This window comes from Lampris incognitus, chromosome 17 (assembly GCF_029633865.1).
Source record: "Lampris incognitus isolate fLamInc1 chromosome 17, fLamInc1.hap2, whole genome shotgun sequence".
NCBI lineage: Eukaryota > Metazoa > Chordata > Actinopteri > Lampriformes > Lampridae > Lampris > Lampris incognitus.
In genome coordinates this window covers 23,150,108-23,176,263 of record NC_079227.1, presented here as the reverse complement: position 1 = coordinate 23,176,263, position 26,156 = coordinate 23,150,108, and the positions used below count along the sequence as shown (strand labels likewise).

Sequence of the window (26,156 nt, the reverse complement as noted above, 5' to 3'; positions counted from 1 at the left end):
CCCATGAAATACCATTCTGTATAGAGCAGAATTTACAGTTCAGCTCTCAGTGACTCAGAGATGAGATCATCCATCTATTACTAGTTCTTAGTGGCAAACACAGGAAGTGTGACACAAAAACCCTCGGAAAAATGAGATGGAGAAATACTCCATCGCAAAAAACAAAAACAGCAAGCGGGTATCTGCTGCTATGAGGTTATTGTTGTCTGGTTGCCTTGGCAGTGCATACAACTTCATCCAAATCCCCTCCTAAGAAGGAGGACAATAGTCAACTTATACCTGATGGCGGAGGCCCTGTGGGATTAACGGAGACAGACAGCCCAATGTCACACTGATAACTCAAGAGTTATCCGCTCAATAAAGCTTCAAAGGACATTCTTGGTTTTCTGCAAGGCACTGTTGGGTGTTGACATGGCAGCCTGTTGCAGGGATGGCATTGGATCCCCAAGAGAACAGGCGGGGATCTGTGTTTGCTAGCCTATCAAAGCTAACACCAGCTGCCACCCCACCTCCAAGTCTCACATGTGGTGGCAGAGGTTGTCATCTAAGGCTAAGGGGGCCAAAATACCGCATTTGGGCCATGTTTGACAATACTCAAGTGTGAGCGGTAGATATGTCAGGCAGGCGATGAAACATCAAAATGCTTCATTTTGGAGGATGTTTTCACATTGGGGAAAGATCCTGTCCTTTGCAATTCATTGGCAGGAGATTTTCATTTGATCTGGAAAGGGGGTTTAGGTCCTGATAAGGCCCGGCCGAGGAGAGATCTCTGGCTGTGGAATTCACATTAGGGACGTATTTAGCTGAGTGATATTCCCAGATCATTTGGGAAAGGCCTGGAGTGAAGAATTCCAAGATGAAAGAAAACATTGAAGGAAGGCTGAAACCAGGGGAATTCAGGACCGCTTCCCCCCACCACGCTTTCATCTGAATGGAATCAAAACCAGACAGCCAACCAACCGTAAGTTTTTTCACTCAAACCTCAAAGTGCGGGGGGAAGACGGCAACATAAACAAAAACAGGAAAAAAAACAACACACACACATGTAAAAGACGAAGGGAAGGACATGAGTTGGATTTATAAAAGGGAGAATGAAGGAAAAAGACATAAAATAACATGACAAAATGGGGGAGGAAACTGAAGAAATTAGGGTGACAAGACAGATCAATGCAGAGAGAGAGAGTGAGAAGAGAGAGAGAGAGAGAGAGAGAGAGAGAGAGAGAGAGAGAGAGAGAGAGAGAGAGAGAGAGAGAGAGAGAGAGAGAGAGAGAGAGAGAGAGAGACCAGAGTGGTCTACTGAACACATGCCAGCACCACAGTCAGGCTTTTAGTGAAAAACAAGCAACGTCATAGAAGATGACAATATGCGGAAGTACAGGCTCTTGTTTGGCCAACCTCGATCGGTTGTATCAGAGCTTGTTTGGGGTAAATGCAAACAATATTTGATTCATTTCATTCCCTTTATTTCCTTTTATATATCCTCGTTTTCATAGGAACTTCCTTTTTTTTTTACTGACGTTCAAAAGTTCGGTAAGAAGGGCACCTTTGGTGCATAACTAGTTCTCACATAAAACCTTGTGGAGTGCCCCCGTCCTTACAGTATTACATAATAAGAGCTGTGGTCGGGTGCAGCGACCTGGATCCGGGGTGGATGTATGCAGAATAACATTCTCCACAGGTCGCCGACTCGCCTAAACACCACTAGGCCTCGTGTGCAGACACGAGCGATAGATCTTTCATCTCTCGGTCTCCTCGGGTTACATCTCGTGGCCCGTCAGTGCCATATATATCAATGTGAATGGCAGACAAAAGGACACAACACAGACAGGATAAATCGACACAAATTAACGCCGAAAATGCATCGCTGAATCCCTGAGAAATAGAATGAGATGGCCCCGAGTCCAGACCAATACAGACGAGTACAGACACAGAAACATAACAGCCTATTTCACCCACATACACTTCAAGAGGGACAGTGTAACTAGTATGCATGTGTTGCGAATGCACCTGTGAGTCTGAGATCTCTGAGGGTTTCTCAGTGAGGCTGCTGCTCTCGGCGGGGATCAGGTCATTGTACTTGGTGCTTACGTCCTCGTCTGAATAGTGCAGACTGCCTGGGCTAGGCCTGGGAGGGGACCTGGGGAAAGGGAGAGAAAAGAAGGGAACTGTTAAAAATCCTCCAAACATCCTCCTCGTTTCTCTAATAGCCTTATTAAATGAAAGAAGGCCGTCCTTGGTTTTTTAGCAGACACATGCACTGATAAGAAGCCAATTGTAATCAAGGAACGATTCTAATGTCTACACATTTGTATACACATGTACATTAGTCTGAGTACATTTGTCGGTTTGTGTGTGTTGGTATCTGAGGGGGGGGGGCATGTGTGTATGTGTGTGAAGAAGGGCAACTTGATGAGAATCATGGGACACCCATGAGTTGGCTGCCTTCAGCCAGTCTCTTCTGGGATGAATAATTCCCTGTGATTAAATCCACTCTGTGGGCTGAGGAATGTCAAAGAAGCGAGCCCTTGTGACTAAATTATAAACTGTACCCTTGTGGCGCTCAAGTGGTCATCAAATGAATGGTAGCTCAGGGCGCTGGTTCTGGTAAAGGTTATCATAGCCTCCATGAACTGCAGCGAGGAGTCATGCCATCAACGGCATGCCTTGGTGATCATGGCACAGATGACCGACTGAGAGGAAAGGTATTGGGAGCGGTCGGTTTCAACAGTACAATCAATGGGTATGGAGCGACGAGGGTGCGAGTCGAGGACTGGGCCAACAGGGTCCAGTTCTCAACTCGCACCCTCGGAGTTCGGTGAGTGTATTTAAGCCAGCCGAAGGTAAGAGGATGTACGCGAAGAGATTCAATGAGGACAGAGGCAGAGAGAGAAAAAACCAGCTCCCGAAGTGGTGCGCTGCGTTCAGGAATTCCTTTCAGTAGATGCGAGAGGAAAAAGAAAACCTTCGGTGCATAAGCTCCTCCATACTTTCCCCCGGCCCTGCTAAACAATCGGCCATCTGTTTCTGTTGATTGGTGCTGGTTTGGCTGAGGATGCTGGGGTTTGCTGACTCCCCTTGACTTTCCAGGCCACACCGTCAGCCTCTGGCCTCTGCCAAAGGAGCTGCTGCAATACACGCTGTTAGTTTAGAAACCAAAACCAGACATTTGCATAGGTATTCTCCAAATAAATAGATCTAAAATGCTTGTGTTGAAAATATTAATTGGGACTGTCCAATAGTCTAGCAGGGGGCTGGAATGTGTGTGTGTGTGTGGGGGGGTAGTATGGCGTTGTGCTGTCAAAATGTGGACTGTCTCAATCCTTAGGGGTAGTTGGGGAAAGTGAGCTGTAATCCAATTTTGTCCATTCATTCATATTAAACTAGATGAATACAAATTCGTCGAAACTGTGTTGAAGCCTTAAAGGGTTGCAGAAGAAACGTTTTGCGGAGCAAGTTGTTGTAATTCTTCTAAACTCAGTAATATCTCTTCTTCTTTTTTTTGCCTGTGTATGTGGGAATGAGAGAGAAAGAGGGAGAGGCAATGAAAGCGAGATAATCTGTCTCTCCTGACACACTATCTGATCTTGCTGACTATCTATCATGATCCCACTGAGGACACTTCAGCACTGATGAAGGATGGCAGACTCTGCAAAGAGATTGCGCCTGTCTTGATTCTCTCACTACTAAAGATGAAAAAAAGTGACCTACATTATCTCACACTACAAACAGGCCAAAAATCTGCGCAGCATCGACTTCCAAACTCCCCCAAATAGAAGTTTGTAATTCCCTGGCATTTGTTTCATCGTGCATTGCATCCCAGATGTAGTCGGTTTACAGCATCAGGACAACTCACACAGTGAGTTGACAGATATGTGTAGTAAAGCGAGGAGTCAAAGAGGCCATCTATGTGAAGAGGGAATGACCATTCCTCTTCAAGAGTACATCTGTCACAATCTTGCAATGCTGTAATTGCAACTATTGCCCCAATCCTCTGTGAATAGTACACAAGGCCATTGAAACTCTAGTTAATGGTCACAGTAATTTACATATGAATCCGATCGTTGTTTTCGGGCGTTATGTCACTGTATTGTTTATAAGGGTGGGGACACCTGCAGTCAGTTGAGACTGAAGAGGTCACTTGAGATAAGGGATGAAACGTTTCTCTCAATAAACATTATGTCCAGATGAACTGATTCACCTTTCTGTGATTGTAGTAAACTGACACTGGAATAATTTGAATAATGTTGTGATTGACCAAAACATCCCAGCACTCATTGTACTGTTTTTTGTACCCTATCAATGGTTAAACAACTCATTTATACAATATAGATGCACACCCTACTTACTACAACATTTAAGCCTGTGTATTTGTAACTTAATTTGACTTTCAGGCAATGAGAACTGGGGAATGTTCTCCCATGAAGACTTGAACCTTTGCTATTTCTGTTTGTGTACTCCCCCTGTCTACCCATGAGCAATATGCGATCCAACTCACCAAATGTCTCCGTGAAGTCAAAGCCACTCGAAAACATGTCTGTGCTTATTCACACGTCGTCACTCCGCACACTCCACCCTAACCTGTGTTAACTCGCATTCCTCAGTGGTCCTTACAGCGAACCTCCCTCCCCGCAGCACACCCAAACAAAGGGTTTAAAGCCAATGTGAATTAATGCTTTTGTGAGCCCACTGGGAGATTATAATAAACTGCTTGTTTAAAAACGGAGAGGACGCTCAGCTCAATAGCAGTAACCCCCTCACTCCCCCTCATTTGACTCTCATGTACCATTGAGTGAGCTGTGAATTATTTATTAGCTATTTTGCATGGACGGGATGGGTCCACTTTATCCTCTCATAACCAAATTGAGCCCGCAGAGGGGTTAAGTATTGAGAGCGGGGCGGGGCGGGAGGGGGGGGTCAAATCTACTGCCACTCTTTACCCTATTTCAACCAACCTTCTCTCATCTTCCCACTTGCATTGCCTTCAGGGACTCATTAACATCTACGCAGTGTTGAAGAGCTTAGTCAACTTTAGGGGTGTTTGAAACCACCCGAGTCGACACTCTCGAACCTCTGAGCCCCATGTCTAAACACAGGTGGGGGTTAAAGCCAGCTGAGTTGATTCTTAACCACCCCAAAGAACTCATACAAATCAACGTGGATCTGAAGCCGTTTTAATCACTCCCTTCGCCATAACTTGAATAAAAAATCTTATTTGTTTGATCTTTAGCTGCGGCCTTAAAACTCAATTTGAGCCTTCAAGTGATTCTGAGCAAGTGTATCTGGGCATGCCACGTGTTGCATAACCGCTGAGAACGCATCAAATGTAAATGATGTGATTAAATATTTCTAAACAGATTCTGCGATGGCAAGAGCTCTGGGAAAGTTTTGTTTAAGCGCTTGTGCTTTTACATGTTTGAATTACAGACTTTCAAATTAGTCCAAATATTGGTAGTCTTCAAGAGGCGTACCGGGACTATTTGTTATTACTTACTGCCAGACCTGCATGAGTTGCAAATATTTCTTAATCTTTTTAACTTGCTTGGAGCATCAAATAACTCCAATTTCATCCTCTGGAATGGAGTAGTGTCAGGTAATTTGTCAGTTAATCAAAATTACATCAGATTGTTTTTTTGAAATTTCTCCTGCAAACGTAAATGAAACGTTACAGCTGCAGAGATGTTGCCCTGCATGGTAAAACACACACTGAGTGACGCTAAAACAAATGATAAAATGGTGCGTGACAGAAATGTGATGAAATCCCCCAACTCTAAATGGAATTTAGAAATCACATCAAAACTCTGTTTGATCTCCTGCTGGTGTTGCAACATAGAGGCTTTCAGCCCGTCTTTGGTATTTTGAGACCAGTGAGCAAGATACAACATTAATCTCTAATCAGAGGCTCAGGTGTAGTGATCCCTGTACCTCTACTGTGGGTACATCTGAAGGTACATCTGTGCATTCTTTCACGCACAGCCTCCCCTTGAAGCCGGAGAAGTGATGGGAGGCTGTCTGGAAACTCCTCAAAGACTAAGACCCATCTTTGATCCTTCCGCAAGGACAGCCATAAAAAGACCCACACACACCACACACCACACACACTCAACATCCACTGCGACTGTAAAGGTGTGTTTTAACCAAACGTGATGCGAAATTTACGAGTGACGCAAATGCATGAAAAGTCAATGGCAGGCGACGAATGGGGGGAGCTAATCCCGGTGAAGCTGCGAGCGACATGAATTTGGCGAAATGAGCATTCGCTTGAGTCAAAAAAAAGAAGAGTTCAACTCTAGTGAAAATTTCGCCTGAAGAAAGCCAATCACCTTCAAGTAGGACTGGAAGCCACGCCCTCTTTTCAGAATTCTGGTTAGTCAAGATGGAGGACAAGCTGATCGTGGCGGTGTGCTCTTTACCAAATTGTATGATACCACATTAACAGTCTAGTACATGGACAAACTGAATCTGGAGAAGGCATGGTGGAAGGTCAGCAAGTATTTATATGCTAAGCTAGTTAATTAGCATATAAAATTAGCTAGAAACCCAAGATAACTTGGCTGTCTTCTATTGTGTCTAGCAAACTTGCAAGCAGTGTTTTGGTGTAATCAAAAATGCTTGCTGTGACATGGTGTGAAATTTTCTTGTTTATTTTTCCAGCAATCAATCAGCCCCACTCAAGGAAAACACTTCGTGTTCAGTTAAAGCATCACGCCTGTCATTTTTATACCCCCACAACAATTAATGTCTAGCCGGAAGTCAACACATGCTTGACATGTCACGACTTCTAAGAACACTTTATTATTTTCCAGTGTTGACGCTCCTAAAGACTTACATTTTCTTTGTGAAAAAGGTTGTCAGAGCAGTGCTTTTCATATTCAAGGCATGTCAGCCGGCACATCCAATTTCTGCTCCAGACAGCAAGTGATGTGAGTCATTGATGGTGTGAGATGTGCGTCTACATGTATGATCAGACATGCAGCCCATGTCTTTCTATGTGTGCAGGGTTTTCATATTCACAGCCTTATGAAACAGAATAATTGAGCTTTGCCTGAAGACTAACTACACAGATGAAGGCAACACAGCATGATTAATAGATTCTCTATGGCCACTGCAGAAAGACGCAATATATCATTTCACCTTATCCTTTACCTTCCGTCTTATTTCCTGCGCTACAAAGAAGCTCAGGTAGGGCCCAGTTAAGCACAAAGAATATGAAAGCATATCTGTAATTGGAATCTATTAAAATGAAACTGTGCATTGTATCTGTGAGAATGGGGGGCAGACGCTAAATCCAACAGCAAGATAGAAAGAGTAAGGACAAACTCCACGAACACGTGTATACACACCAAAAGCAAGGGAAAATATGTTTCAAAACGTGTAAACGTACAAAATATTTGAGGAGGCCAATTCATTAGCACAAAGCAGAAGAGGAGACCCGCCTTTGCATCATGATAACACCCAGTCCCATTATCTGCAATAATACCTCTCTTTTCATAATTTACACTAATACAAATAATCCATATTTAGGTACAGAATCCTGTACTACATTTCACATATGTGTCCATCCCTTTGGACTACTTGCCATTCCATCAGTCATAGTCTGATTCCAGCCAAAGGTGTCAGTCAGACTGATTGACACAGGCGGGGTCAGGACCTCAACATACTGCACGTCTCACAGCCAAGGACGGACTAGAATCAAAAAGCTCATTAGGAGAGAGGAACTTCCTCTTTGCGCGCTGCTCTCACAGAGGCAACAATGAAATTTAATAAAGCTTTCCAAATGGTCATGAGGACGGCAGTTGTTCTAAAGCTGAAAATGTTTCCCCACATGAGGTTTGCAGATACGATGCTCCCCCAGTATAACAATATTGTTGTTTGATTTGCACCATAAACCATGATTGCCATGCATAAACATTACGAACATGTTGCGATCATTTGCCCTGTTGGTGTGTGTCGTGTGTGTGTAGACCACTGACCGGGTGTAGACGCCGTTCTTGCGGCAGAAGGAGTTTTTGACAGAGAGGCGCCTGTTGTTGAGCTCCAGGGCAGGGAAACGTCCCTCGTCCAGACTGACCATATCTCCATGGGTGAGGGCGTTGCAGTTTGAGTTGTTACCTGGAAACACATGGAGAGACACTGTGTGACCACAGGTCAGAGGGACAGGCATATGTTAGTGAGTGGATTTGAAGGGATAAATGACTGAGTGAGCGAGTTAGTGAGTGAGTGAATGAGTGGAGTATATAAATACTTGAAGGAATAAACGAATATATCAAAGCACAGATGAGGGAATGAATATATCCATCCCTCCATCCATCCATTATCTGAACTGCTTATCCTGCTCTCTGGGTCATGGGGATGCTGGAGCCTATCCCAGCAGTCATTGGGCAGCAGGCAGGGAGACATCCTGGACAGGCCACCAGGTCATCACAGGGCCAACACACATTCATACCTAAGGACAATTTAGTATGGCCAATTCCCCTGACCTACATGTCTTTGGACTGTGGGAGGAAACCGGAGCTCCCGGAGGAAACCCACACAGACACAGGGAGAACATGCAAACTCCACACGGAGGATGACCCAGGACGATCCCCAAGGTTGGACTACCCTGGGGCTCGAACCCAGAACCTTCTTGCTGTGAGGTGACTGCACTAACCACTGGGCCACCGTGTCCTAATGAATATATCCATCCATCCATTATCCAAGCCGTTTATCCCAGTTGGGGTCACGGGATGCTGGAGCCTATCCAAGCAGTCATTGGGCGGCAGGTGGGGAGACACCCTGGACAGACTGCCAGTCCATCACAGGGCCGACACATTCATACCTAGGGACAATTTAGTATGACCGATTCACCTGACCTACATGTCTTTGGACGTGGGAGGAAACTGGAGCACCCGGAGGAAACCCATATAGATATGGGGAGAGAGAACATGCAAACTCCACACAGAGGATGACCTGGGATGACCCCTAAGATTGGACAACTCCGTGGTTCAAACCCAGGACCTTCTTACTGTGAGGCGACCACGGTAACCACCGTGCCACCATGCCGCCCTGAATGAATGAGGATTATGTCCTCATTTGTGCTAAAACATTATACTCTTTAGTTACATTTACACCAACTTGCATCTCTGCTGACTATAGATCCCACTTGACTCGACAACAACACAGTCTCACCCCCAACTCATCAGTCAGCTAAACTCATACACCGAGGAAAGAGAGAGGAAGGCCTCTAAATTATGCACTGTCATACTTAGATGTTTGGATGGGCAATTGCTTGTTATGCTACAGGTTAAGAACACATCGACTTTCCTAAGAATTACGAGAGAACATCGTGAGGTCAAAATCAGACTTCAAACCTTTACCACCCCCGTGTAGTGGGCTGCTCCAGGGTTATTCGAGGTCAAGTGGGTGTTGTGCAAACAAGCAGAGAGAGAGGAAAAAGCTGGCCTGATGGCCCCAGTCTAGATTCCATGGAGTTAGATGGGGGTGGGGTAATGGGGTCTAAGAAAGTGTCTTTGTGTAGGAGGGAGAAGGGGTTTCTTGTTTTTCCTCTGTCAGTCAGAAAGATGGGCAGTGACCCACGGGGCTCCCTTCCCCGTCTGGCAGCCTGGCAGCAACAAAACCCAATGCAAAAAGTGCTGAGCTGAGGGAAATACCCGCTGATGTCAGACCCGAACACAGTGGACAAGTATGCCCCTTACTCCTCCTTCAGCTACTCGCTTCATCTGTCTTTTCTCACTCTATTTTTTTTATTTCCTTTTGTTTGGGGGGAGAAAAAGTCGTAGGTTCACTGCTAAATATTTTAAAACTGCAAGTGATTATACTCTCTAAAATGTTTCCATTTCATAAGCAAAGGTTAAGTGGTTATGACAGCCAAGTTAAATATTCAATAGTTAGTTTTATGTTCAAGGTATCAATGATTTTGCCAGAGGTGGTATTAGCTGATTTTTTTCAAGTGGTAGAACTCCAATTATGGAATAAATTTATGGCATATTTAAAAACCTTCAAATAATCTTTTTTTTTTCTCAAAAAGTCTCTCTTACACAGATATATGGCTACTGCACAATTGCTCAAACTGATTTCAAAACCCTCAAGTCCTTCCATGTTTAAGTTAGGGTGTGTGCGCATGTGTGTGTGTGTGGGGGGGTCTATACTAGTTTGAAGGCCCTTCATCGTTCTGCCTGCCGTCGTTGGCACTCACCTGATTCAGACTTTTTGGCATACTTCTTGCTCTGTCCTCTAATGATGAGAATGAAGACTAGCAGCAGGATGAAGATGAGGCCCACCAGAGCCACCACCACCAGAAACCACCACTCCTCATAGAAAGGTGCAACCTTTTGAGCTAGAGGAGACACAGAAAATTGGTTGGCTGATGATGGAAGAATTGTCTGCAAAACCCAACAGGTCTTTTTGCATATAGATGAATTTAGATAACTGAATGGACTCGGGGGGAGAATATACTAGCACTTCATTACATTTCAAGTGATGACAACAGCTCACCAGATATAGAAGGAGATGGTAGACTTGGAGAGCCATAGCCATAGTCATTCACTCCAATAACCCGGAAGTCATAACTGACCCCTTGCTTCAGGATATCCATGTTGAAGGTGTGTGATGTCACTTCCTTGGGGATGTCCTTAATCAGGATATCCCACAAACCCTCATCTGTGACACGGGAAAGAGGGTAATATTGGGTGAGTGTGTGTCAGATATGACTAACACAGTTGTAAACCATTTGAATAATGCCAATACATCTTCAGTAGCAAGCTGTTTTGCAATGTTTGTTTGATATAAATCCCGCGTCTGGTTGGCAGCACCCATAGTTATTCATAATACCAACAAATATTAAACAATCCATCAATTTCACTGCTCTCATAAAATTTACTAGAGTCAGGGCTGCATCATAAATTGTGGTGCTGCCATATTTCAAACAAGGTTTTATTAGATGCCTTCCTGTTTACTTTGTCAAAGTTGCCAGGGACAATCCACAACGCATGGACATTCATAAACTTTAATTAGAGGTGGAGCATTTCAATGAAGTTCTCACACAGAAGCAAACACCAGAGTTCATCCTCGGGACTACTGAAAGGTACGAAGGATGATGTAATCCATTGTGAAGACAGCGTTAACTTGGCCAGATGTGGGGTATGGGAGAGCGTTTTCGACATCTGGATAAGAGGAGATGAGGGGGGTCTGATGCTGGTTTAACTGTACTCATCAGGCCCTCGGGATTGTTTTAAGCTACAAGTTACCAACAAGCCAAATTGCTAATCTTTGTTAAAAAAGGAGACTAAGTCACCCCAACCCCACCTCTCCATCCAACAGTGCTGCAATCAATCTCTCCCTGTTAGTCTTTTACCATCCTTTACTGTTGCCCAGGGGTGTCAATCAAACCTTTAACCAGACACCATTTGTCTCAAGTGCTGCACTGCAATCAATATTCCCTTAGAATACCAGTGACACACAATCTGCTATAGCATCTGTTGACACTCTCCAACATTTTAATTATTCAGATAAGCAAGAAAGACTAACATCAAAACAGGTTTGCACATCCTTGTAAAATTTGTATGGTGAAAGTCTCCACATGCTGTAAAGAAGCACACCTGAGGGTCTGGCCTCAATGACGTAGCGTGTAATGGGGGAGCGTCCAGGATCTCCACTAGCCCAGTGAATGGTTAGGGCTGAACCATATCGGGTGATAAAGGGCTCTCCAGGGGGCCCTGGGGCTCCTGAGGAAGAATGGTGGGGTCAGAGGTTAGAAAAACAGCTGAGGGTTCACAAATGTGACATAAATGAAGCCTTCCTGGTTGAGATTAAGAACCATATACACCCCTTTGAATTTTTAGATAAACATTCTCTCCAATTTCATTATCTGCAATCTATAAGGTGCAGATTTGTGTAGTAAAAAATTAGAGTAAAGGTTCCTTAATGTTATATATAACATGATAGAATTCATACTTTATATGATTTGAATTGACAGTCACAGATGAAGACAGACAGATCTTTCTAGATAAAACAGCAACTCAGCAACAAAACTTGGCTGCCATTACCTTCTCCTGGGCCAGTGGTGATATTGGCCTCCACCTCAGGCCCATAGATGAAGGTCTTTGCCCGGATTCGGAAGTTGTAGGTGACCCCATCCGCCAGGTCTCTGATCTTCATCCAAAATGGGCCACTCCCCTTCACATCCACCGTCACAATCTTACTGACGCCTGGGGGGGAGGGGGAGTGAAGACAGTCGGCACAGGCCACTGAAGACTCTGGACAAACACACCACATTTAGACCTTACACCCCAGGCCGTGCAACATGGGAGAACACTCGAGACAGCCAAACGTCACACAGCAGCAATGGAATTAGTATTGGGAGACACCTCTCCAGCTTCTCAATAAGGGCAATTTATTAAAAGAATCAGTGTATTAAAATGGTATAGCTATGATAAATGAGTTGGTCAGATCAAGTTATTGATTAGCTTATGGTACATGCACATCAAAAGAATAAGCAAAGAGTTGAGTCAAATCCCATATAATACCTGAAAACTTGGGAAACACAGAAACTTCCGGATTAATTTACAGTAATTCAAACTGATCTTGTATTGTAAATCAACACTTTACAGGATAAGGCAGCCATTCTGAGTGGAGAGATGTGATGGATAAACACAGAGGCTTACCGTCTACTGGGGTGCAGGGCTCATAGACCAGACGGTAGCCCTCGATAATGCCATTTGGGTAGGTGGGCTCGCCCCAAGACACATTGACTGAAGTGGTGGTAAGCTCACTGAACTGGATAAAGCTGGGAGCACTAGGGGCTGGAATACAGTCAAAGGTCAGAGGTCAACAGTCATATGTAAACGGGTCAACAAAACTATACAGACACAAGGATTTTTTTGTTTCACTTAAAACTTTGATTGCATTCTTTGGTCTGCATATTTGTGCGTGTGTGTGTGCACGCACACATATTTGTGCGGACTTCATACCTCTTGACTCGTCTTTGGATGCGCTCAGATGTTAGGTTTATGTTGCAAATACTTTTCACGGTTTGTTTTCAGCCTACATAAGAGCCAGATGGATAAAGTTTGCCACATTGGACACTAAGTACCAGAAAGTAAAAAAAAAAATGCTGCTAATTATTGGCAGGGCAATTTTGTTTGCTCTCCTGTGAATTGAGACGATCTGAATTATCTCAGTGCAATAAATGCCATCGTTTCGGTAGGATTAAACAAACGCGCATTATTCGTAAATAGCATTTGGCCGAGGTCATGTTGGTTCACAGTCATCACGGCTGGCCTCGGGCTCCATGCTCCATTACAGCTGGATGAGCTTGTGGCACCACTGTGCTCGAAACACAAGTTATCTCTGTTGTCTTTAAACTTGTCGAGCAGGGGTTTGCAACACACAAAGCCTCTTTGTCTAATAAAAAGATCTCTGTCAGCCTGGTCTCCCACCCCCCTCTCCTCTGCTCGCTTGTCATCTGCTTCCTCCTCTCTGTGATAATAGTCCATGAGATGAGCCAAGAAGTAGGGAGCACCTCCCTCCACTTCTCCACCATTTTCCCCCATGAGATATTAAGTGCACTGAAACTGTTCCCTTTACAAGGGGGGGGGGGGTGTGAGGATGAATAACTCATTTGGAAATGATTGTACACAGGAAGAGGAAGGGGGGTCATTTTATGTGGAAGACCAATCTGCCGACTGCCCCGCAGTCCTCCAGAGAGAGAGAGAGAAATAAAGAGAGAGAAAAAGGGGGATCGTCTAAGAAATCACGGGGGTTCGTTGTGCTCTGTTCACGCTAAACGTTTTTATACCATTCTGCTTTTCAAACAAATAAGGAGATTCAGCGGACGACTCCAGAGCGGGCTTGCTGATTGGTAACTGATGATCAGTGTGTGTGGCTTTCCAAACATTGTTTGGAGTACTGTCAGTAACGATTAACATCACCTTTACAATAAAGCTTACAAATAGAGGGGAAAGAAAATCCACTTTCTTTCAGGTGGTCGACTCATTTTAGTCAGGAAAGATTTCAGTTAGCCAAATTAAGCCCAGCACCGCCCCACGCACAGAAATCTGACAAATGAAGTGTATGGATGGATGAGTGTGACCATTTGTTTTTTTAAAGAATCCCCCTCCCCCCCCCAATTGTATTTGGCCAATTACCTCACTCTTCCGAGCCGTCCCGGTCGCTGCTCCACCCCCTCTGCCGATCCGGGGAGGGCTGCAGGCTACCACGTGCCTCCCGATACATGTGGAGTCGCCAGCCGCTTCTTTTCACCTGACTGAGGAGTTTCACCAGGGGGATGAAGCGCGTGGGAGGATCACGCTATTCCCCCCAGTTCCCCCTCCCTCCTGAACTGGTGCTCCAACCGACCAGAGGTGGTGCTAGTGCAGTGACCAGGACACATAGCCACATCCGGCTTCCCACCCACAGACACAGCCAATTGTGTCTGTAGGGATGCCCGACCAAGCCGGAGGTAACACAGGGATTCAAACCGGCGAGCCCCGTGTTAGTAGGCAACGGAATAGACCGCTACGCTACCCAGATGCCAAGGCTATTTGTTAGTTTTGTCTGTGTGCAAAGCTTGTGGGTCTCTCAAGAGAGTTAACATCACTTTCCACAACATCAACCATTCGCACTTTTGTCTTCAGTGCTAATCCCCTCCCACAAGTAACTCAAGACAACACACAGTCCATATGAGCACAGAATAGAATATCTGATATTCTCAAGTCACTGCAAGTCACTGAGCGTATCAGCTTAATGCAAGTTTGTAGTGTCCCATGCTCAAGACCCACCTGCTTGCTGGGTGCGTCCTCTTGTAGGGGGGCTTCGGGGTCCATCCCCAGCGGCGTTAAAGGGAGCTACACTGATCATGTAGGTCGTATAGCCGGTCAGATTCTTCAGTTTCACCCCTCCTTCAGGCATGAAGAGGGTCCGCAACCTCTCCGTCTCATTCTTACGCTGGAACTCCCAGAAATAAACCTTTATGGAGGATAAATACACAGAAGTAAAAACATGCCGCATCTACTGTCTGTCCAAAGATGTGGTTTATGATACCCAGAAATACACCATTATCATCTAGGCAGTAATACCTTCTTACTTATGTTATGCTCTACTTATCTTTTGGTGACATGTCCTAAGAGCATGGTAGTAATGCCCTAACATTGTAAGAACGTAAGAAAAGAGTGTCCATTAAATACCTAAAATATTATTATGACTTTCAGAGATGATTAACATCACATGCCTATGACGTTGGAAGGGCACTCATGGACTTAGAATGGCTACAGAATTTGAGACGATCAACTGTCTGTCATCAGAAAAGGGGCCATTAAAACACAGCTAATCCGCATCCCAGTACGGCGGGAGCCATTGTTCATTGGATGTGAGTCTGACCTTGTAGCCTTGGATGTCTCCGTTCTGAGCGTCCACAGGGGGAGGGTCCCAAGTCACATCCAGCTGAGTTGCTGTGGCTGACTGAATAGCCACATTCTGGGGTGGCGCTGTAGGCACTGTGGAGGGTCCATCACATGAGGAAGGCGTACACCAATAGACATTGAGACTTCTCTGTATGAGATGTGAGTTGTTTTTTTGTTTTTTCTTTACTGTCTGGCATCCTTACTCTGTGTGTGGGCAAGCGGTGATATAAACCAAATGAGAGAACAGGAAAAATAACATCCAGCTAAAGCTCCTTTAACCAGCACGATCAAAGCCCCGGGACCCGAGAGAGACAAATTACACCTGAAACCTCAGACTGCTTGTATGTAAACACACAAAACCTAATCCTGTTGCATTCAGGGTGGTGTGATATGTCAACTCTGGCTTTAAGAGGATGTTAGTGGAAATGACCAAAGCCCCCCGCCCACCCCTTGTAAATGGTGCATGCACACGTACCTGCCTCTCCCACAAACACCTCGTGTGGCGGGCTGGTTGGCCCCTCGCCCACCGCGTTGTATACACTCATACGGATCTCGTAGCGCTTGTGTTTACTCAGATCTGCAGTAAAACAAAACAATAAAGGATGTGTAACCCCTTCACGCACACAAAAAAAAATCCTTACCCTATTTGTTTTATGAGGAAGAGATCTAAGACATCATAATGCATGTGAGGCTATGATTGCTGGACTGCTGAGTTCTGTGACGCGTGATTACAAGAGAAATACACGGCCATCTGGTTTTGTAATGCTTATCAAAGCAAACTGACATGTACAAGCCAAACGGAAAGTTGAAATGAGAAGGTATGTGCACCCTGTGGCCCAGCTTCCCTCTGTTTAGACCTTTCTAATTGGCTTTAGCAGAATTGTCTGCATGAATTCGCCGTTACTGCTGACAAACAAAGCTCGGTCAATTTGTATCATCTAACTTAGCCTTTGCATGTATTGGAATTCAAAGCAGCTAGGTGCATGAGCAATGGCGATGAGCGCTAACATACAGATGGCTTCTTCTGACTTAATAAGGCGTCGGTATGGATTTGATTGCAAATTACCATGTGTGTTTTAGTGTGTGGATGACGGCATGCATGCTAACGTGCACACATGTGCACAAGTGTATGTATTCTTAGGCATGTGAGGTGTGTAGTTTCTCATGCAGCAGAGCGGTGTGAAGCGAAGGCATGGGAAAAACTTACTGTCCAGCTCATACTGGGTCAGAGTTGCGTCACTCAGATTCCGTATACTATATGGGGCTGTCGATGCCAATGTGTGTGTGCGTGCATGTGCGTGCGTGTGCGTGCGTGCGTGCATGTGTGTTTATGTATGTGTGTGTGTCCAGAAATGAGGAAGGACACAGGAGCGCAGCAAGAAGGAGAAGGCATAAAAGAAGAAGGGAAAAAGAAGAGGGAGAGGGTGGAGAGACGAGCCATTGAATTAGTGTCTGAGCTCAATATTTTCCTATTTGAGAAGAGATGATCACCAATGACATAAAAACCACAGACAATCAGAGTGATCATAGGTTTGCGAGAGTCCCGGAATGACTCCATCGAAGTGAAATTACAGGCTAGATTAAACAGACCAATAGAAACAGAGCGGCTTCTGAGTAAAGCTAATAACAGGCTTTGGCTGATAGCTACTAATCACAAGATAAAAGGGCTTTGGCTGAGAGGTGTTGGGATAAGTCAGGCGATCTTTTACACACAATGCTCCAATGTGAGCGTTTTTCCTCATGTGAAATGATGTTATGAAAGCCCAATTTCCAATAAGAATAAATTATGAGAAGTGATAGAAGCCAACACGTCAACATAAAAGTGTTTATCTCAGAACTAAATGTGAATTTCATTTAGATTTTTTTCCCCCTACATCTACCATTGTGGATTGAACAGCAATTAGCAACAGCAACACCATCCATTTTTGACAGGTATTTCAATGCCGTGTTTTGTTTCCCCAACAAAAATTGGTAAATAAATTAACCTACTCCATTATTATTTTTGGGGGGGGGGCGGGGGTTCAATCTTTTTTTCCCTAATTGTATCCAGCCAATTACCCCACTCTTCCGAGCCATCCCAGTCACTGCTTTACCCCCCTCTGCCAATCCGGGGAGGGCTGCAGACTACCACATGCCTCCTCCGATACACGTGGAGTCGCCAGCCACTTCTTTTCACCTGACAGTGAAAAGTTTCGCCAGGGGGACGTAGCGCGTGGGAGGATCATGCTATTCCCCCCAAAAAGGCCCCCCAACCGACCAGAGGAGGCGCTAGTGCAGCGACCAGGACACACACCCATATCCGGCTTCCTACCCGCAGACACAGCCAATTGTGTCTGTAGGGACGCCCGACCAAGCCGGAGGTAACACGGGAATTCGATCCAGCGATCACCGTGTTGCTAGGCAACGGGATAGACCGCCACGCCACCCAGACGCCCTGAAAGCCACTCCATGAAAATGAGCCCAATATCTTCCAAATTGAACAAAACAGAAACTGGCTTTTATCCATTTTCATCTTGCAATCAAGTATGCCACAACAAACCAATTTTATTGCTTTTTTGAATGAGAACACTTTAAACACAGCTTCACTTTAAACAGAGCGAAGTAAGGTCGGCACTTACCGGTGAGCTCGGCCCACGTGGTGGAGGGACTGTTGATAGTGCGGACAGAATAACTACGGAGACGGTCATACAGGAGCTCCCGGTATCGAATCCGGAAGCCTAGTAGGATACCGTTAATCTTTTCCTCGGTGGGGGGCTGCAAGGGAACACCAGTGGAGTCAGTACAGTCTACTGTGATGGATTTCTACACATCCGAGGCCAGCAAAACGCTGTACTGCCCCAAACCTTCGCTCCAGTCGTGCGCCCATATTTTTCTTTGAAGCAACATGGCTTGTTAATGTACCTTTAACAATCATTTACATGTATATTTCCCCACTGCAATATTACACTTAACGACCGTACGTTCTTTGGTCTTTAATTTAACTGCATTGGCGCAACATCCTGGAATACATAAACAAAAAATAAAACCTCCATGCAGGCTGAGCTCATCCAAAAGTGCCTCACGGGGAGAAATCTCCTCCCACCCCCATGGTAAAACAAGAGACAACAGGCCCAGAGGGGTGAAATATAAAGAGAACAAGTACCCCTCTATCCCTATAAAATCTTCAAGTGTTCTCCATAAAATCCAGATTGCGGCCCAGGGCCTCCTATTCCCACTTTATGACCTGTTAATTCAGGTGTGTGTGCAAGAGAGGGTATATGTGAGCGCAAGATGGAGAAAGTAGAGGGTATATGTGAGAGTGTGTTGCATTGGCTTTAAGTATACCCTGTGTAGTGTCATGCTCTCTCATTAGGGCCTTCCTTCTGACAACTCCGCGGATTTCACAATGAGGCAGACGTGTAACGCTCTAAGCCAACTGCATCTCTCCGCCTTACCTGCCAGCGAATCAGCACCGACGTTGTTGTGTGTGGCGTGACTGAGAGAATCGCAGGTGCTTCATCGGGCGCTGGAGAGATAGAGCAAAAAGTGAGGGGGAATTAGCCAAATCGGTCTGAAAAACTGCAAAACTCAAAAGGCCAAATCTAACCATGGGCAGTGGCATTCGCTGGGTATTAAAAAAGCAACACAAGGGCGTTCATTGATGAATGAGTTGAAGATAAGCGGAAGGAGCAAACCTTTAGCAGATTAAAGCCGTCAGGCTGATTTTTGCCAAGGTTTAAAAGCTGCTGTTTAGTCTCAGGGCAACAGTAGATGGGCCGCACATGACATCACCTGTTGTGTCTTTGCCAATAGTGTCATCCGAACGATAAGCTAACTCATCCCGACAGACTACTCAGACGGGACTTTTTACATAAAACCGCACACACGCACACACACACGTTTCATGGTGTCTGTGTGCGATGTGCTGTGTAGTAAATGGGTAAGTGTGTGTATGTCGACTGTATAGTCAATCCTTGAGTATATATCTGAAGATTGTCGTGTTGTTATTCTATGTTAAGTACACCGAGAGAGCCACGAAACCAGGGTCAAATTCTATGTTTGTGCAAACTTACATGGCCAAGAAACATGATTCTCATTCGGTCTGTGCAAGTGTATGTGTGTTCCTGTGTGTGTTCATGTGTGTGTGTGTGTGTGTGACAGAGAGACTAACTTGTTTACAAAAAAAATAAAATGAAAAAAATCACATGGTTTGAATGAGACACGTCAGTACTCTTACCATCCTGTAGAGTGGTGATGGCCTCGCTCTCCTCGCTGTATTCACTGTCTCCTATATCGTTGGTGGCCTTCACTCTGAACTGGTAGGAGGTAAATGGCTTCAGCCTAGACACGGAGGCACAGGAAAACACATTGATCTTTACTACTTCTGGGGATCTTAAACCTAGTAAGCCAGGGACCCCGCTGGTGAAATTTGGTTTCTCCTAGGGAGCTAGAGGCTCATTACAACATACCTCTGCTCTTGTAATATGAGAGCCACCAGAAACAGCTGAAAACCACCTCAAGTCCTTAACCATACATTAGGAAACAAGAAATTACTGTATCATTAAGCTTTTACAAGGTACATTTGTTCTAATCTTATTTTATGGTCTGCAGAATTTACTGTTCTTTGTGGTATTTGCCTTAAATTTAAATGCTTGGCTCCCTAAAAGCATTTCTTCAGATGGCTTATAGTGTTGTTTTATTCTGATCTATATAGTGCAACTCTCGATAACATCACCCCATAAAACCCTTCTGGTGAAATGCAGACTATAACAAGTGTGTGATTTAAAGGGAAACAATCACGATTTTCTCTTTATATATGTTGCATACATAACACTCCATTAGCAGCCATAACACTGGGCAGTGTTCTGTGTGTCTCTGAGACGCCGCTGAAATTGCGTTGAAAACCGTGATTGCTTCCATTAACAGGGGGCCGTGGAGAGCTGAACCGTTGTTTTAATTGAACCACTGCCCCTCCAATCTACACAAAGCACGGCAAATAAGACATGTGGCATCAACAAAGGCGAATACAATGCCTTCTTGTTGGACGTCAACCTTGTTCTGTAACCAAACTCTGCTGGTAGGTATTCCCGCCTGTACCTGTCCACTATGTAGGAGCTAGCCTCGTGATTGACAGAGGCTGAGTGGACGGTCCAGTTTCTGTAAGGAAGCTCTCGGAGTTGAACGGTGTAGTAACGCACAGGGGACAGGCCATCGCTGCCCGGTTCCCAGGATAACAAGACGCGGCGGGCCTGAACCTCCTCCTGGGGCACCATGGGACGGCTGGTTGGCTGGGGACGAGCTGGTCAGAGGGAAGAGAGTGCAAAAATGGAGGGAGAGAGGGAAAAATTAGTGCAAGGAGGGGAGGAGGTACAGTTGGGAAACAGAGGTGAGGCGAAATAGGGGAGGCAAAATTGATTAAAATGTGAAAAGGCAAGTGATCGCAATAAGATTATATCGGCACAAAGAGCAGAACCCTTGTGATTTGTTTACCTCATACTCCTAATTTTATTGAAAATAAAAGACAGGGATGAATTATCTAACATAGTTAAACTTACACTCGATAAGAGGGAAAAACTGGAAAGTTATCATCTGCTACTCATTTTTTTCACAAAGTTTTACAAGGTGGATAAATGAAATGTAATTGATTTACTGAAAGTAACAAAATAAGCGATTTGGAAGAGGGGAGTAGATGGATTTATTCTTTGCAAGAACTGAGCGAGAGTCCCTCTGATAAACACCCACAGGACACAAACAGTGCGTTAGAAAACACATCTGCTTAATGGACTGGTGACTGGAAATGAATTAAACATCACACTGACCTTGCTCAGTTCTCTCCAATGTGTCAACACTGAGATTACACACCTACACCTAAACAGCAACTGTATTCGGCTATCCCAGCTGTGTTTTCTCTTAGACTGGGGTTTGTTACCCCCGCCACTTACTTCGCAGTCCTAATCTAGTCTACTCCTAGCTCAGAGAAATAATATTAGAGGTGTAATAAATATTTTTGCTGGATCGCAGAAGGTGAATATCAGTTCATCTGGACACAACGTTTAGTGGGAGAAACGTGTCATCACTCATCTAAGTGACCTCTCCAGTCTCAACTGACTGCCCGTATCCCCACCCTTATAAACGATACCGTTGCATAACGAGCGAAACCAACGATTGGTTTCATATGCAAATTGGCGTGACCATTAACTAGAGTTCCAATGGCCATGTGTACTATTCACAGAGGATTGGGGAATAGTTGCAATCACAGCATCGTAAGATGGCAACCTGCGGTCCGCTGAGACTAACAAAGTCACTTGGACGAGTGATGAAACATTTCCCCCGCCAAACGTTGTGTCCAGGTGAACTGATTTCCTTACCTGGATTATTGAGCATGCATCAAGACATTTTTGCTAGAGTTAACACACATGTCATGGTTACCTCTTTTCTCTGTGGTGACTACCAGAGCCTCCGCGGCCTCGCCCCATCCCTTGCGAGTTTGGGCGGTGATACGAAACACATAGACCGATTCGGGCTTGAGGCCCGTCACCGTGTACTGGCGAGAGCTGGGATTCAGCACATCCACTGTAGCTGTGTTGCTATTGGTGGAGTTCAGGCGGTATGTGATCTGATAGGCTGCAGGGTGGTTGAGGACATGGAAAAGTATGTTGTTATTTGGTGGTTTAAGTCATAACAAGTTCAATTATTCACTTACTGCTCGGTTAAAAAATCTATTTCAAGTATTTGAAGCATTTGTGGTCTGTGGCTGGTCTGTCTACGAATCAGCAGCATTTTGTTTACGTATCTAATTGAGCAAACTGTGCAGTACAGTGTACAGACAGGATAAATCAAATATTTTGGAGGCGCTGTGCTGAATCGCTACCTAGTAAACAAATTAAAGTACCCAACTGCCTAGAGTATCGATTGGAGACAGTAAGATCTGTTTGTTTCCAATCAATAGGCCAAATCTTTTGAGATAATATTCTCTGTGCAGCTGAAAAGTTATCAGTGTAGCATGCCAAGTCAAATGCCCTTTGGTTAGCAGCTTAAAAACCTAAATCAAGAATACCTCAAATATTTAGTAACCTTTAAGATTCCAGGTGCTTATAAAAACGATTTTCTTGGACAAAATCCTTGGACGAATGCTCAAAGGAACCATGTTGTTGCAAGCAAAAGGGTTACACATATTTCAAACTTTTACATCGTTGTTCTAAATGCCACAGATAAAGCCTGTATAATGCACTTGGTTTACTTACCCAGGATGATACCGTTGGGCTGGGAAGGGGACTGCCAAATAAGCCGCACTGAAGTGGTCCGCACCTCGGGAAAGAGGATGCCCACAGGAGGTCCCGGCACTACGGGACAAACAGATTTTCTTGGTTTATAATTCTACAGTAACTATAAACAGAGATTTGTAAATCCAAATGGGCTTAGACGTAAATGTTTTGAATAGTGAATTTACTTGCTAGTCAAAAGGTAGTATAGTAAATAACTGTGGTATTGAGAAAAAAAAAGAGCGTGCATTTTCATTAAGTTTATCAGTGCTGCACACTACTACAATTTGCACAACGGTTTGATCTCAAGATGACACCCCAGACGGCAGCCTCGGTTCTGTGCTCTCTAGTACTTTCCCTGTTTTTGTTTGTTTAGTTTCCAGCTCTCACTCTCTGAGCACATTCAGCAGGGAAGAACTTTTAACCCTCCGACTATCCACTGGTCAGACTTTTTTTTTTTTACTGTTGTTCATTGAACCAATAAGTTTCCCCGAATGTTTAGTTGGAGGAGCAGCAACTGTGTGGGCTTTGACAGGGGAATCGAGCCAGAGTGCTCGTTAAACTGTGACAATGGGGATTTTGAACTGTACTCCTGTCAATCCACCTGGCGGATGTCCACTCTCTGCACAACAAAGATGGACAAACTGCTGCTCCTCAACAGAACAAACACGGACTTTTCCAGATCTGCTGCCCTGGGCCTCACTGAAACCTGGCTTTGAGAGCATGGTCGGAACAGCTCACTCCATCTGCCGCACTCCTAACTCATCAGTGCAGACTGTGAAATGGAGCTAACGGGGACAAACGAGGAGGTGGAATCTGCTTCTACATAAACGAAGGTTGGTGTGCAGATGTCACAGTGTTGAAGAAATCATGTAGCCCTCACGTACAGACCATTTTCATTGACTGGAAACCATTTTATTCACCGCAGGAGTTTACATCATTTATTCTGGCTGGTGTTGTCCACCCCAGGCCTGTGTTAGTGAGGCGTTACAACACCTGGCTGACCAGATAATAAACATGGAGCACAAACATCCAGACTCCCTTCTCATTATCCTCGGGGATTTTAACAGAGCAAACCTCAGCCATGAACTGCCAAAATACAGACAGCACGTTAAGTATCCCACCAGGGACAAAAACACACTGGATCATTGCTACACAATATTAAAGGACGCCTATCATTCTGTCCCCCGTGCAGCTTTGGGACTCTCTTGTCACTGTCTGGTTCATCTTCTACCAACCTACGAGCAGAAACTAAAATCTGCCAAGCCTGTGGTTAAAACTGTGAGGAGATAGACCAATGAGTCAAAACTGGAGCTCCAGGCCTGCTTTGACTGCACCGATGGGAGTGTTTTTGAGGCTGCATCTACAGACCTGAACGAACTTACTGACATCTACGAACTTATTGTGATATTTTCACAAAAAACTTTCTGCACCTTCAATAACAATAAGCCTTGGTTCACAGCAAAACTTAAGGCAGCTTCGTCAGGCCAAGGAGGGGGCCTACAGGAGTGGAGCTAGGATCCTGTACAATCAAGCCAGAAACACACTGACAAAGGAGATCAGAGTAGCCAAATGGGGCTATACTGACAAGCTGAGAAACAGGTTTTCAGCTAATGATCCTGCATGTGTGTGGAGAGGCCTGCAAGACTACACCAACTACAGGAAACCCTCCCCCCATACTGTAGAGAACCTTCAACTAGCTAACGACTTGAATGTGCTTTACTGCAGGTTTGATCAGCCCACTTTTACACCCTTCACCTACTCCAACTCCACCAGGCCCCAACTGTGTGTCACCCTCCTGTCTGAAAGTCTGCGCAGACCAGCTGGCCCCCACCTTCACACGGCTCTTCAACAGATCACTGGAGCTGTGTGAAGTCCCCTCTGGCTTCAAACACTCCACTATCATCCCAGTCCCCAAGAAACCCTCCATCACTGGACTGAACGACTACAGGCCCATCGCCCTGATATCTGTGGTCATGAAGTCCTTCGAGAGACTGGTGTTGACCCACCTGAAGGACATCACAGGCCCCCTGGTTGACACCCTGCAGTTTGCCTACCAGCCAAACAGGTCAGTGGGTGACGCAGTCAACATGGGACTGCACTACATCCTGCAACAACTCGGCTCCCCAGGGATGTGCACAAGTATCCTGTTCGTAGAGTTCAGCTCGGTGTCCAACGCCATCATCCTAGAAGTCCTATTCATCAGACTCACCCAGCTCACAGTGCCTGACCCCACCTGTCAGTGGATAGCAAACTTCCTGACAGACAGGAGGCAGCAGGTGAGGCTGGGCAAAATCACATTCAGCACCTGGTCAATCAGCACTAGCGCCCCCCAGGAATGTGTGCTGTCCCCTCTGTGCTTCTTCCTCTACACAAAAGACTGCACCTCAGGAGACCTGTCTGTTAAACTCCTGAAGTTTGCAGATGACACAACAATCATCAGCCTTATCCGGGACAGTGATGAGTCTGCAGACAGACGGGAGGTTGGACAGTTAGCCCTCTGGTACGGTTATAACAACCTGGAGCTGAACACACTCAAAACTGTGGAGATGACAATGGACTTGAAGAGGAGGAGCCCCCCACCCCCCCCCCCCAACACTGCATACTCAATGGCACTGTGTCTGCTGTGGAAACCTTCAGGTTTCTGGGATTCACAATCTACTATGACCAAAAGTGGGCATCCAACACAGTCACAATCAGCATCACTGCAGACCCATCACAACCTGTTCCAACTCCTCCCCTCTGGTAGGCACTACAAAGCACTGTATGCCAAAACAACCAGACACAAGAACAGTTTTTTTCCCCACAGACAGTCACTCTGATGAACCCTTAAAACAATCATAGTGTCAGAAACAATCCCTGTGCAATATACCTGTAACAGTGAACATCCACTGTACCTACAAATACTAAATTATGTATATTACTATATACTACATTATTTATATGTATCTATATAGTATATATAATCATATATCCTGTATTTTAAATAGTTTTAACATATCATCATTGTCAAAAATAAATCTAAGCACGCTGTATATACTGTATATTGTATACAAGCAGATTCTGTCATATCCACCTACCTCATGTATATAAATTAACCTGTTAACATATTTTTTCCAGCATCTTTGCACTCTGCACCATTGTCTTCCTGTTATAATGTCATTTTTGATAAAATAATTCTTATATACATCTATATCTGTACATAGTAGTTCAATGTTTACGTTAACCTTGTTGTCTTTGTTTTAGCTGTATGTCTATTCTGTGTAAGTACTTGGAGAGCAAGTCAAATTCCTTGTATGTGTAGGCCTACACATACTTGTTCAAATAAACTGAGTCAGAATTCTGATTCTGATTCAGGTTCCCTCTCTTTCAAAGAAACCTTTTTTCCCCATGCAGCACATATGTTAGCCAGCTTTAAACATCATAAAGGCCATGATATTTGGGTCAACATTTTCAGGCTAATGAATTAAACCAAGGAGGATGGCCAGCTAATGGGACAAATCCATGAGGAAAGCCTAGT

At 44.9% G+C, this 26,156-nt stretch overlaps 1 protein-coding gene across 1 annotated transcript in view; it reads right to left on the bottom strand.

The window, feature by feature from the left end:
- sdk2b (sidekick cell adhesion molecule 2b) overlaps positions 1 to 26,156 on the bottom strand; it is a 114,324-nt gene that overhangs the window by 4,609 nt on the left and 83,559 nt on the right. Inside the window, exons 27-43 of the mRNA XM_056297183.1 lie at positions 22,619 to 22,717; positions 21,804 to 21,998; positions 20,472 to 20,673; positions 19,612 to 19,715; positions 18,830 to 18,900; positions 18,014 to 18,149; positions 16,603 to 16,659; positions 15,871 to 15,972; positions 15,373 to 15,488; positions 14,775 to 14,961; positions 12,660 to 12,797; positions 12,042 to 12,203; positions 11,595 to 11,720; positions 10,492 to 10,656; positions 10,193 to 10,333; positions 7,971 to 8,109; positions 2,008 to 2,137 (exon numbers count right to left, since the gene is read on the bottom strand). Of these exons, the coding sequence (XP_056153158.1) occupies positions 2,008 to 2,137; positions 7,971 to 8,109; positions 10,193 to 10,333; positions 10,492 to 10,656; positions 11,595 to 11,720; positions 12,042 to 12,203; positions 12,660 to 12,797; positions 14,775 to 14,961; positions 15,373 to 15,488; positions 15,871 to 15,972; positions 16,603 to 16,659; positions 18,014 to 18,149; positions 18,830 to 18,900; positions 19,612 to 19,715; positions 20,472 to 20,673; positions 21,804 to 21,998; positions 22,619 to 22,717 (2,270 nt within the window). The remainder of the gene's footprint in view (positions 1 to 2,007; positions 2,138 to 7,970; positions 8,110 to 10,192; positions 10,334 to 10,491; positions 10,657 to 11,594; positions 11,721 to 12,041; positions 12,204 to 12,659; positions 12,798 to 14,774; positions 14,962 to 15,372; positions 15,489 to 15,870; positions 15,973 to 16,602; positions 16,660 to 18,013; positions 18,150 to 18,829; positions 18,901 to 19,611; positions 19,716 to 20,471; positions 20,674 to 21,803; positions 21,999 to 22,618; positions 22,718 to 26,156) is intronic.